The following is a 14,770-nucleotide window of genomic DNA, read 5'->3' as shown; positions in this document are numbered from 1 at the left end:
ACAAACGTTAGCTCTCCTTTCCTATCTTTGCATAATCCAATGCACTAGTTCTCAAACGTTAGCTTGTATTAGAATCAACTGAATGGCTCGTTGAACTGTAGGTGGCTGGGCTTCACCTCCAGAGTTTCTGATTGAGGTCTGGGAAGGCCTGATTACGTATATTTGTAATAAGTTCCAAGGAGATGTTGATGCTGGTAGTTTGGGAGCCATATTTTTAAAAAACATTAATCTAATGGAACTAATGGCCTATGTATTCAGTAGCTTTTCCAGTAATATCAGAAATGAATATACATTTCTCTAAAACTCCTGGGAATCCAATATGCACAAAGGCAGCCAAACCTGAAGGTCAGTGAGTTACCATGTGGGGAGAGGCAAATTGTCATGAGTCCTAGGAATCCCTGTATGTTCCTGCTGGGTATGCCATGAATGCAAGCTCTGTCCAGGCTATTTCACAGGGTTGTGTTTGGAGCAAGCAACCTTGAGGGTTGAGGTAATCTTTCTCTCTGGAAAAGAGTAGGCTTGCTTCCACTTACTATAAAAATAGTAAGATACCCTAAGTTCAGTGTTCCTCTTCTATAATGTAATCTACTTTATGCACATATTCATCATGATGGGGCTTTATGTTTTTTATCTTATTTTTTTTTGAGACAGAGTCTCACTCTGTTGCCCAGGCTGGAGTGCAGTGGCGCAATCTTGGCTCACTGCAACCTCCGCCTCCCAGGTTCCAGCGATTCTCCCGCCTCAGCCTCCCAAGTAGCTGGGACTACGTTATCCCCTATAGGACTCAGGGACAGAGTTGCTAGATTTAGCGAATAAAATACAAACAAAAATAAGTTTGTTCTATGCAATATGTGGGACAAACTTATACTAAAATGTGTTTTGTTGTTTATCTGAAAGTTAAATTTAACTGGGCATCCTGTATTTTCCCTGGCAACTCTACTTGGGGGATACAGGGAACCAACCCGCCCACACATGACTGGCTACCGCTTTGGCTGTAATATAGTCTCTGATCAGAAGTTTTGTGTATTTTTCCAGCATCCATGAAATTGTAACAGCTAACTTGTTAACTCGTAAGAAAGATAAAAACCCCAGACTCTTCACAATTTTTCACAAGCTACAGCACTGAAACCAACCTAAATGAGCTACTTAGAGCAACTCGAGTCACCTGAAGTAACCTCCTTAGTTCCATTCGCACCTTGCTCTACCACCTAACCTAATCAAAGATAGGCATTTGGTTCACACTAAGTGGCTTCCTGCACAACATATAACAAAGAAATCCAATTTATTTTACAAAATATTCTCCATACATGAGCTTTCATACTCGGATATATGTCAAATCTTCCTCAATTAATTTAAAAGATTAATGTAATATCAATAAAAATCTCAACAGATTTTCTTTTTTTAACCAGAAAAATGGACCCCAAGTTCTTTTGGGAAAGTTAACAGGTAACAATAAACATTTTGTTAAACAGAGAAATGAATATGTCGATTTATCTCCTTACCTAGAATAATATACACATGCACCCCATATAAAATCCAGAGGAATTCGAGTTTTATATGTTAACAAGAAAAAGGAAAAGAAAAAAAAATACAGATGCTATTTGATTACTAGCAAAAGAATGGCTTTCTCAAATTAGTAACTGACATATTTGAATGCATAAAATTAAAGTCATATATGAAAATAAAAACAAAATTAAAAGATAAAACAAACTGTAAAATACTAGCAACAGAGATCACAAAAAGGTGATCATCTATAAAGAGCTCTTAAAAATTGAAAACCACCAAGACCCCAGTAAATAAATGTACACAGAATATAAACATTCAATTCACAAGTGAAGAAATCGAAACAGCTAACAAATGTGGTTTTTAAAGTGTTAATTTCAGAAATATATAAATGCAAAATAAAGAGATGCCACCTTTCACTTATCAGAAAACACTCAAAAGGTAGCAATGGTGCAGGGTGACAGGGACTAGCTAAAAAGCCATTGTGGATATAAACTGAAATTAATTTCTGGCAAGTAATTTGGGAATGCATACGAAAAGTCTTAATTTTCAACTCATTCATACTCCCTTCCAGGAAATTATCTAAAGGAAACAGCCAGAAAGCATGAGAAAATATTTTATGTGCAAAAATGTTCCTCTATCATTTATAATGGGAAATGTAGAAACAATCTAAATATTTAATATAAGGGCAATGGCTAAATAAAACATGTTGTGTCTTTTTGGTAATGTATTATCATTTGTTTAAAAGGATCTTTATAAAATGTTTAATCATGTGGCCAGATGCTTGGGATATAAGTTTAATACAAACATGCAGAATTTTAAACTGTATATACAGGATGATTTCAAGCATTAAAAAAATACAGCAAAATCCTGGAGATAAAATTTCATGTGGTGGGGTTATGATCATTATTTTCTTTTGTTTCTTAATAGTTTCCTATATTTCTGGAATTAGCACATATTAAATATACAATGGGGAAGATGGGGATGGAAAAAGTCACACTGTCATTTTAAATGGAAGTGATTCAGTAAGAGGCGCTGGCAACTTTTTAAATCATATATAATAATAATTTCCTAAGGACCAAGGAAATAGGCCTGAGTACTCTTAGTCTTCCTTGCAGTTCTGAAGGCCCATAAAAGGAGTTTTATACAGTAGACGATAGTAGTACTGTGATTTCTAGGAATGAATGATGACTTGAAAGTGAAGAGCTGTGGTGAGAGAGAAAATGTAGTACTTTACAAAACGTTATTTGGGGACCATAACTTAAACTTGTTTCACTGTTGGCATACATGGTATAGACTTAGAAACACATCAGAAAATAATGTTATTTCCAACAACTACACCATCACCAGAGACAAGATATATATTTACTTAAATATCAGGTCCTTATATATTCATTGAGGTGCAGCAGCACAATCATGTTAGGTCTTTATTTAAAATATTCTTAGTCCATTCTCTCAGTAGAATTTCCTCTACAATTACCTAGTTTTTTTCATCTGAACAGGAAACTACTGCCATTCTTAACATTTTCACTTACCTCTTAGTTCTGGCATCATGAGTTTCTAAGAAATGTCTTTGTGCCTCATGTTTAGAATGATGGTCAGCAGCTAAAGCAATATCAACAGTAATAAGTCCTAAATTGGCTGACCCAGCTTCAAGCCAATAGGCCCTCCGTAGCACTGCAGGCTGAAGTCCAATTCTGCAATTATTTAATTGCTCAATGTACTGTCTCACTTGAAAATCCTGAATTGCAGCACTGATTCCTTCCCCAACCGATTGATTGTGGAGATTACAGTTTGCAACTCGAATTGCACCCATCTAAAATTGAATGAAGAAAATGAAACAAAAGTGTAATTTCTGTATTTTTAAGTAGCTTAGCCAAAACTACTGAATAGGTGATCATTTCAAATAGAGTAAAACATAAATGGAAGGAGAAAATAAAGGAAAAAGAAATAAAAAAGGAAAAAATGGGAAAGGGACAAGAAGGGAACAGAAAAGTTAAACAAAATAAAAACAAAAATAGACAATTTTTTAAAAAGGAGAAAAGGAAAAAAGCAGAAATCCACAGGCGAACAAGAGAAGTAAATAATGAAATAGAAACTTAACAAGGCTTGATTTTACACTACAATCCATAAAAGAATGGGAAACAAATGTTTTCAAGAGCCGGGCAGAAAATATAAATGTATGAATCCTAAAGACATTCAAAAATCAAATCATTTAAAAGCACTGCCAGTTTACATCCCTGACATAAAAGCAACCTACTATTTTATATCCTTCCCATAAAGCAATGTTACAATAACTGAGAGTAAATAACTGGTGAAAGTATGCCTTAAAAAAAATAATACTGGAAGAGAACATGGATTAGTAAAAATTAGAAAGTTTTCTCCTAAAATTTTGTGGCTGTCTGTGAGATGACAAACTATAAATGTGTGTTTTATTTCAAGAAATAGAGGTTTGGTTTAGTAAAAACGAAAAAGCATTACACCGGCCAAGCAAAACACTTACCTTTATATTTGTAGCACAACCATGCTCAACAATGTAAATATCGGCTCCATCTACTGCTAAACGAATCATAGTATATTTCAAATCATCTGAAGTTGGACAAGGCCCAGGAATACAACTCAACTAAAATAAAAAAGGATTGTACATCTAAATCATCACCATCAACTTATTATTTTGATACTTAAGTCATCTTCTTTAAATAAACACAAAAAATCTAGTTATTGATGTATTTTTTAAAAATCAGTCTAATTTCATTCTTTTATAATAATAAATGAAATCAGCAGTTAAAGTGTTATCAATTAGAAAACTATACGTTAGAAAACAATAAGTAAGCATGCACCATTTTCATTCAGAAGGGACAAGTAGCAAGTCTAATGGACAATACATATACAACTTCTTACTGAAACTCAGAGAGGATAAGTAAAGTGAAAAGTAAAACAGTGTCACAGGTTTACAAGAATTGTATGAGTTTAGAGTTGTAAGGTTTTCTTACAGGTACTCCATACACACAGATGTATTTTCACACACACACACAAATAAATTCACTAAGACAATCCACATTAATTTTATTTTACTCCTAAAACACAGATTTTTATGATGTTTAGGTTAGAAGAAAATGTATATATCACCTATATCAATAAATTTCTTGAGGAGATGGCAGCCCTGAGTAAATTATTGGCCCAATAGCATGAAAATGCTCATTAGTGGCAAAGCCAGAACTAGAAACAGGTGTCTTACAGTGTAGTCAATACTCTATAAGGATATATTTCCTCTGGACAAAAATAGACCTAAACAAACTGAAGTGACAGAATGGAGATCAGTAGTTGCCTGAGGTAGGGGCTGACTGCAAAGACACACAAAGGAATTTTCTAAGGTGACAGAAATGTTCTATATCTTCACTGGTGGTAATAGTTACACAGGTATATACAGCATTTGTCAAAACTCAAACTGTACAACTTTAAAAGGATGAATTTACTGTAAATTATGTAAATTATGCCTCAATGAAACTTATTTTTAAAAATTTAAGAGCCGGGCACAGTGGCTCACGCCTGTAATCCCAGCACTTTGGGAGGCAAAGGCAGGCGGATCACGAGGTCAGGAGATCGAGACCATCCTGGCTAACACAGTGAAACCCTATCTCTACTAAAAACACAAAAAATTAGCCGGGCGTGGTGGCGGGCGCCTGTAGTCCCAGCTACTCGGGAGGCTGAGGCAAGAGAGTGGCATGAACCCAGGAGGCGGAGTTTGCAGTGAGTCGAGATGGCGCCACTGCATTCCAGCCTGGGCAACAGAGCAAGACTCTGTCTCAAAAAAAAAAAAAATTTTAATGCAACATAAAAACTTCAAGTTAAAAAAAAAAAAGAAAAAGGAGAGGGAGGCACCTAAAGGTATGTGTGTATTATCCATAAAAAACTGCCTGCCTTACCTATGACTAAGGAACCAATTCTGTGGAGCCTGGCAATGTGTTTATAATAAGAAAAAAAAAATTTTATCACCAAGTATAGCTGTTTCCTTTATTGTCAATATATAAGGATGCGTTACGGATTTTTTTTGGACATAAAAGTAGGATGAACTAATTTCAATTCACAGTAATATAACAGCAAACAAATATAATTTGTATAGCAGAAGAACAAAAAAGGAAAGACATATAGGAACGAACTAGAAAGAAAAACTAAGTTGTTAACCACTGTGTTGTAGAACCAGGGTAAGTTATTTTTCTTTTTTGAAACAGCCATGCTTTCCAGATTTTCTGAAATAACCATGCTTCCAAAATCAGGGGAAGAAAATGCCTCCCTCCCCAAATTCATAAGGGAGAGTATTTATTGCACAATAATACTATGGCATTTCATTGCCACTGCACATGGTTTTAGGGATTACCATCTACTTTTTGCAACCCTTGTGAAGATATTGTAATGAATCTTAATGAAGGTGGCACAATGTTGTGAAAAGAGCATAACATGTGGAGTCAGGAAACCTGGCAAATGACCAACCTTGCTTTTACATTATGGGAGAAACAGCATGTCCAGAGTGGTCTGCAAACCATGTCACGTGAAGAATTCAACCTTCTCTTTGCTTCAATTTCTAAATCTTCTACATAAATATATAGCCATATCCCAACAAGTATAATAATGCAATATGACATGAATGTTAACAGTAAAAATGTAAGCAAAATATAATTTTTATAATTCTGCTTCTTTTTTAATTTGTATGTTTTAATAATTATCTCATATTTTAGATACTTAAAACTAAAATGGGTAAGAATTTAAAAAATAATTCTATTAACTGAAAAAACTGTAGTTTGCTGCATGGCTATGTGTATTTGACTTGAAGCTGATATCTCAATATTCCATTTTTTAAAATTCATAAATGTTTATAATATTGCTAACATATTTGTTAACATACCTTGGATTCACAGAACCGACGATCAATTCCATGCTGACATATTATTACTGATTTTGGTCTTTCCAGTTCATACTCCCGACATACCACATGAAAAACAAATGTCTGTCCCCACTCCAAGAGGCATGCCAGCTACAGATAATCAGTGACAAGTTGACAACACTGTTAGCATTCTAAACAAGGGTTTAGAGTTCAAAAGCTTCTGAAGAATGTTAACATAGCTTGAAAGAACCCAAACACTGTCTTAAAACTTCTGCTAAATAAGCAACTTGTTAGCCAATGATTTTTTTCTACCTTTAATATCATTTATATGCTTATGTTACTTTTCCTTTATGAATGACAAAATGCACTGTCAAAATGAAAACTAATTGCAACTGAAAAATTTCACTTCAGCAACTTTTAACGCAAATCCTTTTATTCAAGGTTATATATCTTCCCTCTTATATAGCTAACTGAAATCTCCACATAGAACAGCACCTAAAATTGTCCAATCATAAACCAAACTTTTATGTGAAAAAGTATCTAAATATCACATTGAGCTACAATTTTTTTTAAAACAGGTATTTTGAAGATTAAAGCACTTTTGTTTATGTAAATAGAAGCTTAAGTAAGTATATATCATAATTCTTCAAATCTTCAGTTTAAAAAAAAAAAACACCCTAATTGATTAGAGCTGTTAAAAACACTGAGGGATAGATACACATGACATTATCCCCTCAAATAAGTACACAATTTAAACTCTTGGAAAATATAAATTTTACTTTTAAAACATACAGAGAATGGAATAAACATAAAAGTGCCTACAGAGTCATGAACTGTGCAGCAAACAGTGATGCCAAGATTTTATGCAGGAGAAAGAGAAATGTTTTACCTTATAAAGGCAATTTATAAACATGTAAGATTCTAGCAGGCCTTAGAATAAAGGAATTGTACCCAGTCTTGCAGGATCAGCATGGCTTTATTCCCTTCTTAGGGAACAAGCTGCATTGGAATATGCTTCAGTTTTTACTAGTATACTTAGGGATGGGAAATGGGAGATAATAAGGAGAGGACAGTTACAAGACCAGTGAGCAATGACTATTGCTTTTCATTCATTTTTATACATTCCATTATGCATTTCTTTTCACATATTTTTATAAATATCATTATACATTCTAATATTATATTGAGATGACGTTCAACTCCAAAATATCCCTTTTCAATTCTATTCATTTTCTCACCATTTCTAGAATATTAATTTTTGCTACCCTCTGACGATTTCTTCCAGGTATAAAGGGCATCTAGGTTCTTTATTACTTTCTTGTTGCTACTACCTACCTCTAAATTATATGTTTTATACCCATTCTAAAACTTTTTATCAAAATTGAGTATGTAACATTCCTATCAAATTCCAGTCTTTTGAAATATCCAGATGAGCATTCATATTATAATAAATATATGACTCAGGTGAAATGTTACAATAATACGGCAATTCAACTAAACTTCAGTGGCCAATTAGAAACAAATAATATATTAAGGCTTTTGTGCCTTCTAAGGATTAAGTGAAAGGGGTGATGGGGGACAATTTATCCAAAAGGATCACATCTAGAATTCTAGACCAGACTTACATACCAGTAAATTCACTTTTGTTTTTTGAAACTATTATCCACATCACTAACAGCAGGTACAAATGATGTAATCTTGCTTTGGGACATGACAAGCAAAGAACTTTATTACCTAATCCTTAGTATCATAAGGGCTACTTTCAAATCCTACTTTAAACATATGTAAGAAAACAAAGTTCTTAGAAAATTACTCCATATAGTAGAAAAATAAGATTTTTCCAACAATGGAGGGCCAAGTAATATAATTTTAATAATATATTAATGACTTCTAGAAAAGTACTCATCCTAAATTTTTCCCAAAGAAAGTCTCAAATTCTTTGAAATATTATATAGGTCTAAACACATTACACCCAACAAATTATATGTGGCTCAGAAAAGTGAAACTTGTCTCTGATTCACCTATAACTAAAATTCTGAATGGCAAGAATGACTCCCATCAGAATGCCATCGGTGGAAATGCAATGAACATTCAAACAGGCATACAAGTTATTCTTGAGAAGGTGGGTAGAGAAAGGAAAAAGAAAATAAGTCAGGAGATAGTACTCTGAAAACCATACCTGTGGTGCTGTGACCTTAGCTGTAAGACTTCCAGCCTGCACATCAATTAACCATGCGTATTCTAAGGAATCGCTTCCCAAAGGAAGACCTTCTGCTGAGAACATAGCGTGTGCTCTCAGCTGGAGACCTGACAAATTGATGTGACCTTCCCTGAGTACTTCATCCACAGGGGGTCGCTGCTGAAAACAATAATGATGAGACTGTAAAATGTATAAGAAAATCACATTATAATTTCTAGTTGTTTCCCCCCACACCCCCTACAGAGATGAACAATAAAATCATGCCATCTATAAGGTTTCAGAATCCACAAGCTCCTAACACAACCTTGTACCCGCAGAGGTATTCTGAGTTAAGCATCTTTAATGAACAATACCTATGAGAGTCCAACTATTATAAAAAGCAAGATAGCTGAGTCTTAAATAGTAGACAGATCTCTGATTGGTAACTGCCTTTATGAATAACAAGAAACTACAGTAGTACTCTGACAGGGAATACAAGAGACCAGTCTTTTGTAAGAAATCTAAGAATCATGAGATTAAAATATTTTTTAAAAGGAAGACAACATTGAAGAACACAGACCATTAAGACCAAACAATGAAGAATGGTGGGGAAAAGTAAACTTCCGTATAGATTCTGAGGACTATGTAAATACAAGGAGAGTTTTCTTACAGAGAATAATATCATACTCACTACTAAAAAGCAGCACGTATTTCAAAGGGAACATTTCTAACGTATTCAGAGAAATAAAGGATATGTCATAAAACAGATTATTTCATGGAACACTAGTTCCACACATTATTAAGAATAAAGAATCAAATAAGTTTGGGAATGCCCTACTGATCAGTCACCAATTTCTGTTAAAACCACCTCCCAGTCTCTGACAAATGCATTGACTTTTTTTCATCTTCAGTGCTCTCATCCTGGTCCAAATAGTATCACCTCTTGCCAGGACCCTCTCAAGGCATTAACTTTTTACATCTCTCTGCTCCATACTCTATGAGTAATCACAGAGATCTTCTAAACATACAAATCTGATCCTGTTCTTGCCTCCGGACCATTAAATGCTACCAGACCACTGCCTACCTCACCTTGTGGCACTTTTTACACTTGAAATTATTTATCTTAATTTTAATGTTCTCAATATTTATCTTCTCCCCCAGGTTCATTAATAACCATTTCTGCCTTATGTACTAAGTATCACTGCACCTAACAGTGACCACAAAAAGTAGATGCTGCTGACTAGACAGATTTCTTCACAGCAAGTGTTCACAGAGCCTTCAACATACCAGTATACATTGAGGCAGTTCACAAATTATTTCTCAACCTAGTTTTATTACAGTAGTCCTCTTCATGTATGTCTAGGCTATCTCACAGGGTTAGTGTTCTTTGCTTTCAATATATGTTGGGAAACAGTCTTAAAAAAATTTTTTTTAAGGATAAGGGCTAACTCTAATTCATAAGAAACTTTTTTAAAAAAAATTCAAATTGTGACTACAATAATCACTCTAGAAGCTCTTCTGATCCAATTTTTCATTTTATTTTCATCCAAGCTGTGTGACTTTATATAAAATCACCTGACTTCTCCAGGCATTAATTTCCTTACCTTTTTTACTGAGGGAACTGGGGAGAGTGGTCAAGAAAATTATCTTCTGATGCTGAGACTCAATAATTCTCAGTATAAAATTTTTATGAAATTTTTTAATCTCAAAATTACATGTGGATCTTGGGCTTTCCTAAGGTATAGCCTACATGATACACCAATAAATATTATATTCTAAATGTTATTACAGTTTGCATCATGCGTGGGTTGAATGGCATCCCTCAAAAATATATGTTCAAGTCTGAAGCCCTGGAACCTGTGAATATGATCTTTTTTGAAAACAGGATTTTTGCGGATATAATTAGGTTATGATAAGGTTACATTGATGGTGGGCCCTAATCCAATATGACTGGTATCCCTATAAGAGGAGAAAAAGTGGGACACACAGGCACAGAGAGAGAGTGGCAGCCAGTCGAGATGGAGGCAGAAATTTGAGTGAATACCAGAGACTGCTAGCAACCACCAGAGCCTAAGAAGAGGCAAGGAAGGATCTTCCCCTACAGCTCAGACAGAATGTGACCCTGCCAACACCTTGATTTAGGACTTTGAACCTCCAGAACTGTGAGAGAATAAATTTCTGTTCTTTTATGTCACCTAGCATAGGATACTTTGTTATGGCATCCCTATGAAATTAATACATAAGATGACCACAAAGTAAAAAGTGCATAGTTTCATAATGGGACACAGTAGTCCATCAGTCACCTTAGATCCTTCATCTTGAAGCCTTGAGTTAAGAGACTGATGCTACCCAGGATAAACTACAAGTGGGTAACCCAGATTTGAGCCTTGGGAGTAGACACAGTGTGAACCCTCTCACTGTGAAAGAACATTAGATAGTATAACGACAGATGAAGAAAAAAATTCTTAGGAATAGTCATGTCAACACTATAGAATGTAAACAAGGTAAGTAGACAAGCAAATTCCAAGAGGATATATATGGTACCTTTGTCTTTGGGGTAAGTTGTCAACAATCGGGGAAATGAATTATCACTAGTACTTCTACTTTCACCTTGATATCTCTACTCCATGAACTCCTTCTCTAATCCCCAAATAAGTCATACTTTATAATTCAGTCTCTCCACAAGTTTGCCATACCTCTATAATAAGAATTAATGTGAACATTCATAATCAGCTCAATAAAATGTTTTCTATGTCTGGAAAAGCCTTTTAAAAGTGCAGTGATTAAAAGTTGAAGTGCTACCAGGTACTCATAAAAAACCAGGGATAGTCATCTAAGTTTCTCAGAACTCATCCATAGAAGACTTTCCCTTTTCCCTTTATTAATTTCCTTAATAGACTGAAAAAGGGAGATGGGCTTCCTCTCCACATACCTGCCTCCCAGAATAAAAAACAACCGATTCTAATGACCTGCTAATTATAGAGAGGACAAGAGGTTTTTTTTTTAAGGTTAATATGGCAAGTTAAAATAATGTGTTATGTGAGATCTTTGTGATGACAGAATAGTTCTGTATCCTCATTTTGGTGGTTACATGAATCTACACATGATAAGAAGACCTAGAACTACGCACACACATTGTATCAACGTCAGTTTCCTTGTTTTGATACTATAATTATGTAAAATAACTTAACCATGGAAAAAAACTGGGTAAAGAGTACACACAGGATCGCTCTGATCTTTGCAACTTCCTGTGAAACTATAATTATTTCAAAATAAAAGTTTAAAACCAGAAACACACATACTGTGGCAAAACAAAAACAATGCCTAGCACATATTAAGTTTTAGCTAATATGATCTCATATATGTCAAATATATGTATGAAAAATTAAATTAAAATTCCATGAAGAAAAATATAGTCAGTGATGGCAAAAGAATGAAAAGGAGATATGCTATTTTAAATAAAATGATCAGTTACTACATATAATCATAATAAATGATCATTCATTGATGATTTCTGGTTGTCAGATTCATCTTCCCATTTATAATTTTACTTTGTCTTGTATTAAGTTCCATTTATATTTCTAAATCACACAACTTGATTAAAAGTAAGACGGGGCATATAAAGTGGTGGTAGGTGCCACAGAAAGCCATTTGGCATGAAAAAAATAATAAAATTATAATCTACCCAGAAATGTAATACATTCTCAAATTCTCACTTGATGAATATCATTGGTTCTCTTTTAAAAGAGCCCAGAGGTATCTTGAAGGAATTAACAAAGTATCTTATGTTAGATGAATAAGAATAAATCATTGATCATGTAGATACACACGTTTTAAAATATCATGGTACTGGTTAATATTAACATTTATGCTGTGATACTCAACAGAACCTACCAACATTTTATATAGTTAATTTTTCCCTTCCATAAATATTTGAGAAAGTACTTATTTCCATTTCTATTACAATAGCAAAAGGTATAAAATATAATTGGGATCACAGAAATAGGGAGCAGCAAAAGAAAATTGAGATTCTTGAAACAACTCTCATACACATAAACATACATACAAAACTTCTTAATACAGTTAACTTAAAAGTCTCCAACTTAAAGAGCTACAAAGTCCATGCACAGAAGCTAATACATTGTTTTAACCCAATAAATATTAATAATAAATCTCTATGTCTCCACCATATTTCATTTTCACCTTACCTGATAGTTATCACTGACAAACACATTCAGGGGTGACAGGATAAGTTGCAGCATGGTCTCCCTAAATCCTTTTTTCATTTCAAAACATAGTCTTTCCAAGAAAGCTGTAGGGCATTCAGGACCATCAGTAGTTCCATGCTACAGTCAAATGAAATAGCATAGTTGAAATGCAGAAAAGGCAAAAAGTAAGGAAGTATAGGAAAATAAAAATTACATCTGTCATGATTCAGAGAATTTGTTTTTCAAAAACAGAGAAACTATGATTACTGACAAAAATAACTATTCTGTACCTCAGTAGGATCGTTAGCTGCACTAAGCAACAGAGGGCCACCGGCCCCACCACCCCACTGCGACCCGGACACACACCTCATCTGGCCCTGCACCAAAGTCCCTGGGTTCTTGGGGCAATTTAATATCATTCCATGTCAGCCAGAACAGGTCCACGGGTTGTCCTTAGAGCGACCCAGGATACCGTGCTAGATCCAAACTACATAATTCAACCCCCAGGGTCAAGCCAGAAACTCCATTTTATAACAGGTCCATCATAAGGCCCCAAACTGGTCTGGGGTCTAGAGATAAAAGCTAAGAAAATGTAAAGTCCTTGAACACCCATCAGGTTAATTATAAACCCAACAACTCAATGTATGACACGATGTCCTGACGTTACACAAATAGCAAAGAAGGAGCTAAAGTTAAATTAGAAGAGAAATAGAAAATAAAAATTACCAATGATCAAGTAATCATATTATGAAGAAAATACATGAGTTTTATAACAGTAAAAGAATAAATTTAGAAGTTTCTAAATCTGATTTTCTTTTTCTAAGTGTGTGCTGAATGCTTCACATCTATACACAGGTGGATGTTATAATATATTCCAGACTACTTTGATGTGTAAACACTTACAACAGGAAGACGCCCATGAACTTTGTACAAATTAACAAGTACAGTAATATCCCAAGGACGCAAGGCAAGTGGATGAATTGACTTGGCTGAACCTTCATTTTCCTTTTTGTCATTTTCCATTCCAACAGCAGTCCACCCAGAGCTGGATGATGTTGACAGTGACAAAACAGGACTTGAGATAACCTCTTCAAAATCCACATACATGTCATCTTCCCCAAAGTAGTTTTCCTATAAATATTAAGAAAACACAAATTGCTGTCAAAAGAGGTATGTAAATATATTTTCACCTATGAGCCTAAATTTGTAAATTATGCATTTCCTTAACCTATTATATTTAATAAAAAGGCATCAGGCCTATTGTCTTAAAATACAAAAGAAAACATATGTTAAGACTTACACATAGCTGCTTGGCAAATAAATATTCAGTAGCAAAAAATGCAAAAAGTTACAGAAGCCTATTTTATAGAAAAACTTCATGGCATTGCCCCAATTACAGCAAAACCTTGTAATTTAGGTCCTCAGAGACCTGTGAAGGTTTGCATGGTTAAACAGTTTTCAATCACTGCTCCTCAGAGTTCTCAGGCAATACCGAGGACATCCTTTGGGGGAAGCAATTCACTGAAAATCAGTCTGGCTAAATTCAATTAGGTAACTAGTACAATTCACATATTCCTGTTGGAATATTTATTGGGCATGCTTTAACAGCTTTAATAAAAATATCCAATCTTGGTTATTGATGAGATAAAGGCATGTGTTACCAACAATTACCAAAAATTCCTTTCACATAGTTCATCCTGGTTTTTTATGCAGAAGTGTTTCAACTATTGTTTTCTTTTGCATGAAAATATAAATTTAGCTTCAATTTAAATTATTTTTTTCCCACTGATTCTAAATTTAAATTTTGGCCATTTGATCTCTCAGTAGTAAATAAAAGTTGTTAAATATTCCTGTTAACATTGTCAGCATATCTGTTAAATATTAGAACCAAGACAGTATTTTGGTAAATTCTGCACTTTGGTTATTGACAAAGTTATTTTCTGACTAGAGTTATGGACATCAGTACATAATATCTTTTCATAGGAAATAATGTTGAAG

At 34.3% G+C, this 14,770-nt stretch overlaps 1 protein-coding gene across 8 annotated transcripts in view; it reads right to left on the bottom strand.

Annotated features, from left to right (window-relative positions):
- Window positions 1-14,770, bottom strand: part of BLTP1 (bridge-like lipid transfer protein family member 1) — a 212,504-nt gene that overhangs the window by 131,793 nt on the left and 65,941 nt on the right. For 7 of the 8 annotated variants that reach the window (XM_008969477.4, XM_024928495.4, XM_003816409.5 and 4 more), the window contains exons 21-26: window positions 13,676-13,903; window positions 12,773-12,910; window positions 8,565-8,744; window positions 6,407-6,535; window positions 4,007-4,126; window positions 3,039-3,319 (exon numbers count right to left, since the gene is read on the bottom strand). In XM_008969477.4, coding sequence (XP_008967725.3) covers window positions 3,039-3,319; window positions 4,007-4,126; window positions 6,407-6,535; window positions 8,565-8,744; window positions 12,773-12,910; window positions 13,676-13,903 — 1,076 coding nt within the window. The remainder of the gene's footprint in view (window positions 1-3,038; window positions 3,320-4,006; window positions 4,127-6,406; window positions 6,536-8,564; window positions 8,745-12,772; window positions 12,911-13,675; window positions 13,904-14,770) is intronic. The other variant, XM_008969479.4, reaches the window with a different exon arrangement.

This window comes from Pan paniscus, chromosome 3 (assembly GCF_029289425.2).
Source record: "Pan paniscus chromosome 3, NHGRI_mPanPan1-v2.0_pri, whole genome shotgun sequence".
Taxonomy (NCBI): domain Eukaryota; kingdom Metazoa; phylum Chordata; class Mammalia; order Primates; family Hominidae; genus Pan; species Pan paniscus.
Note: the sequence above shows the minus strand (reverse complement) of the source record. Positions and strands in the feature narration are given on the sequence as shown.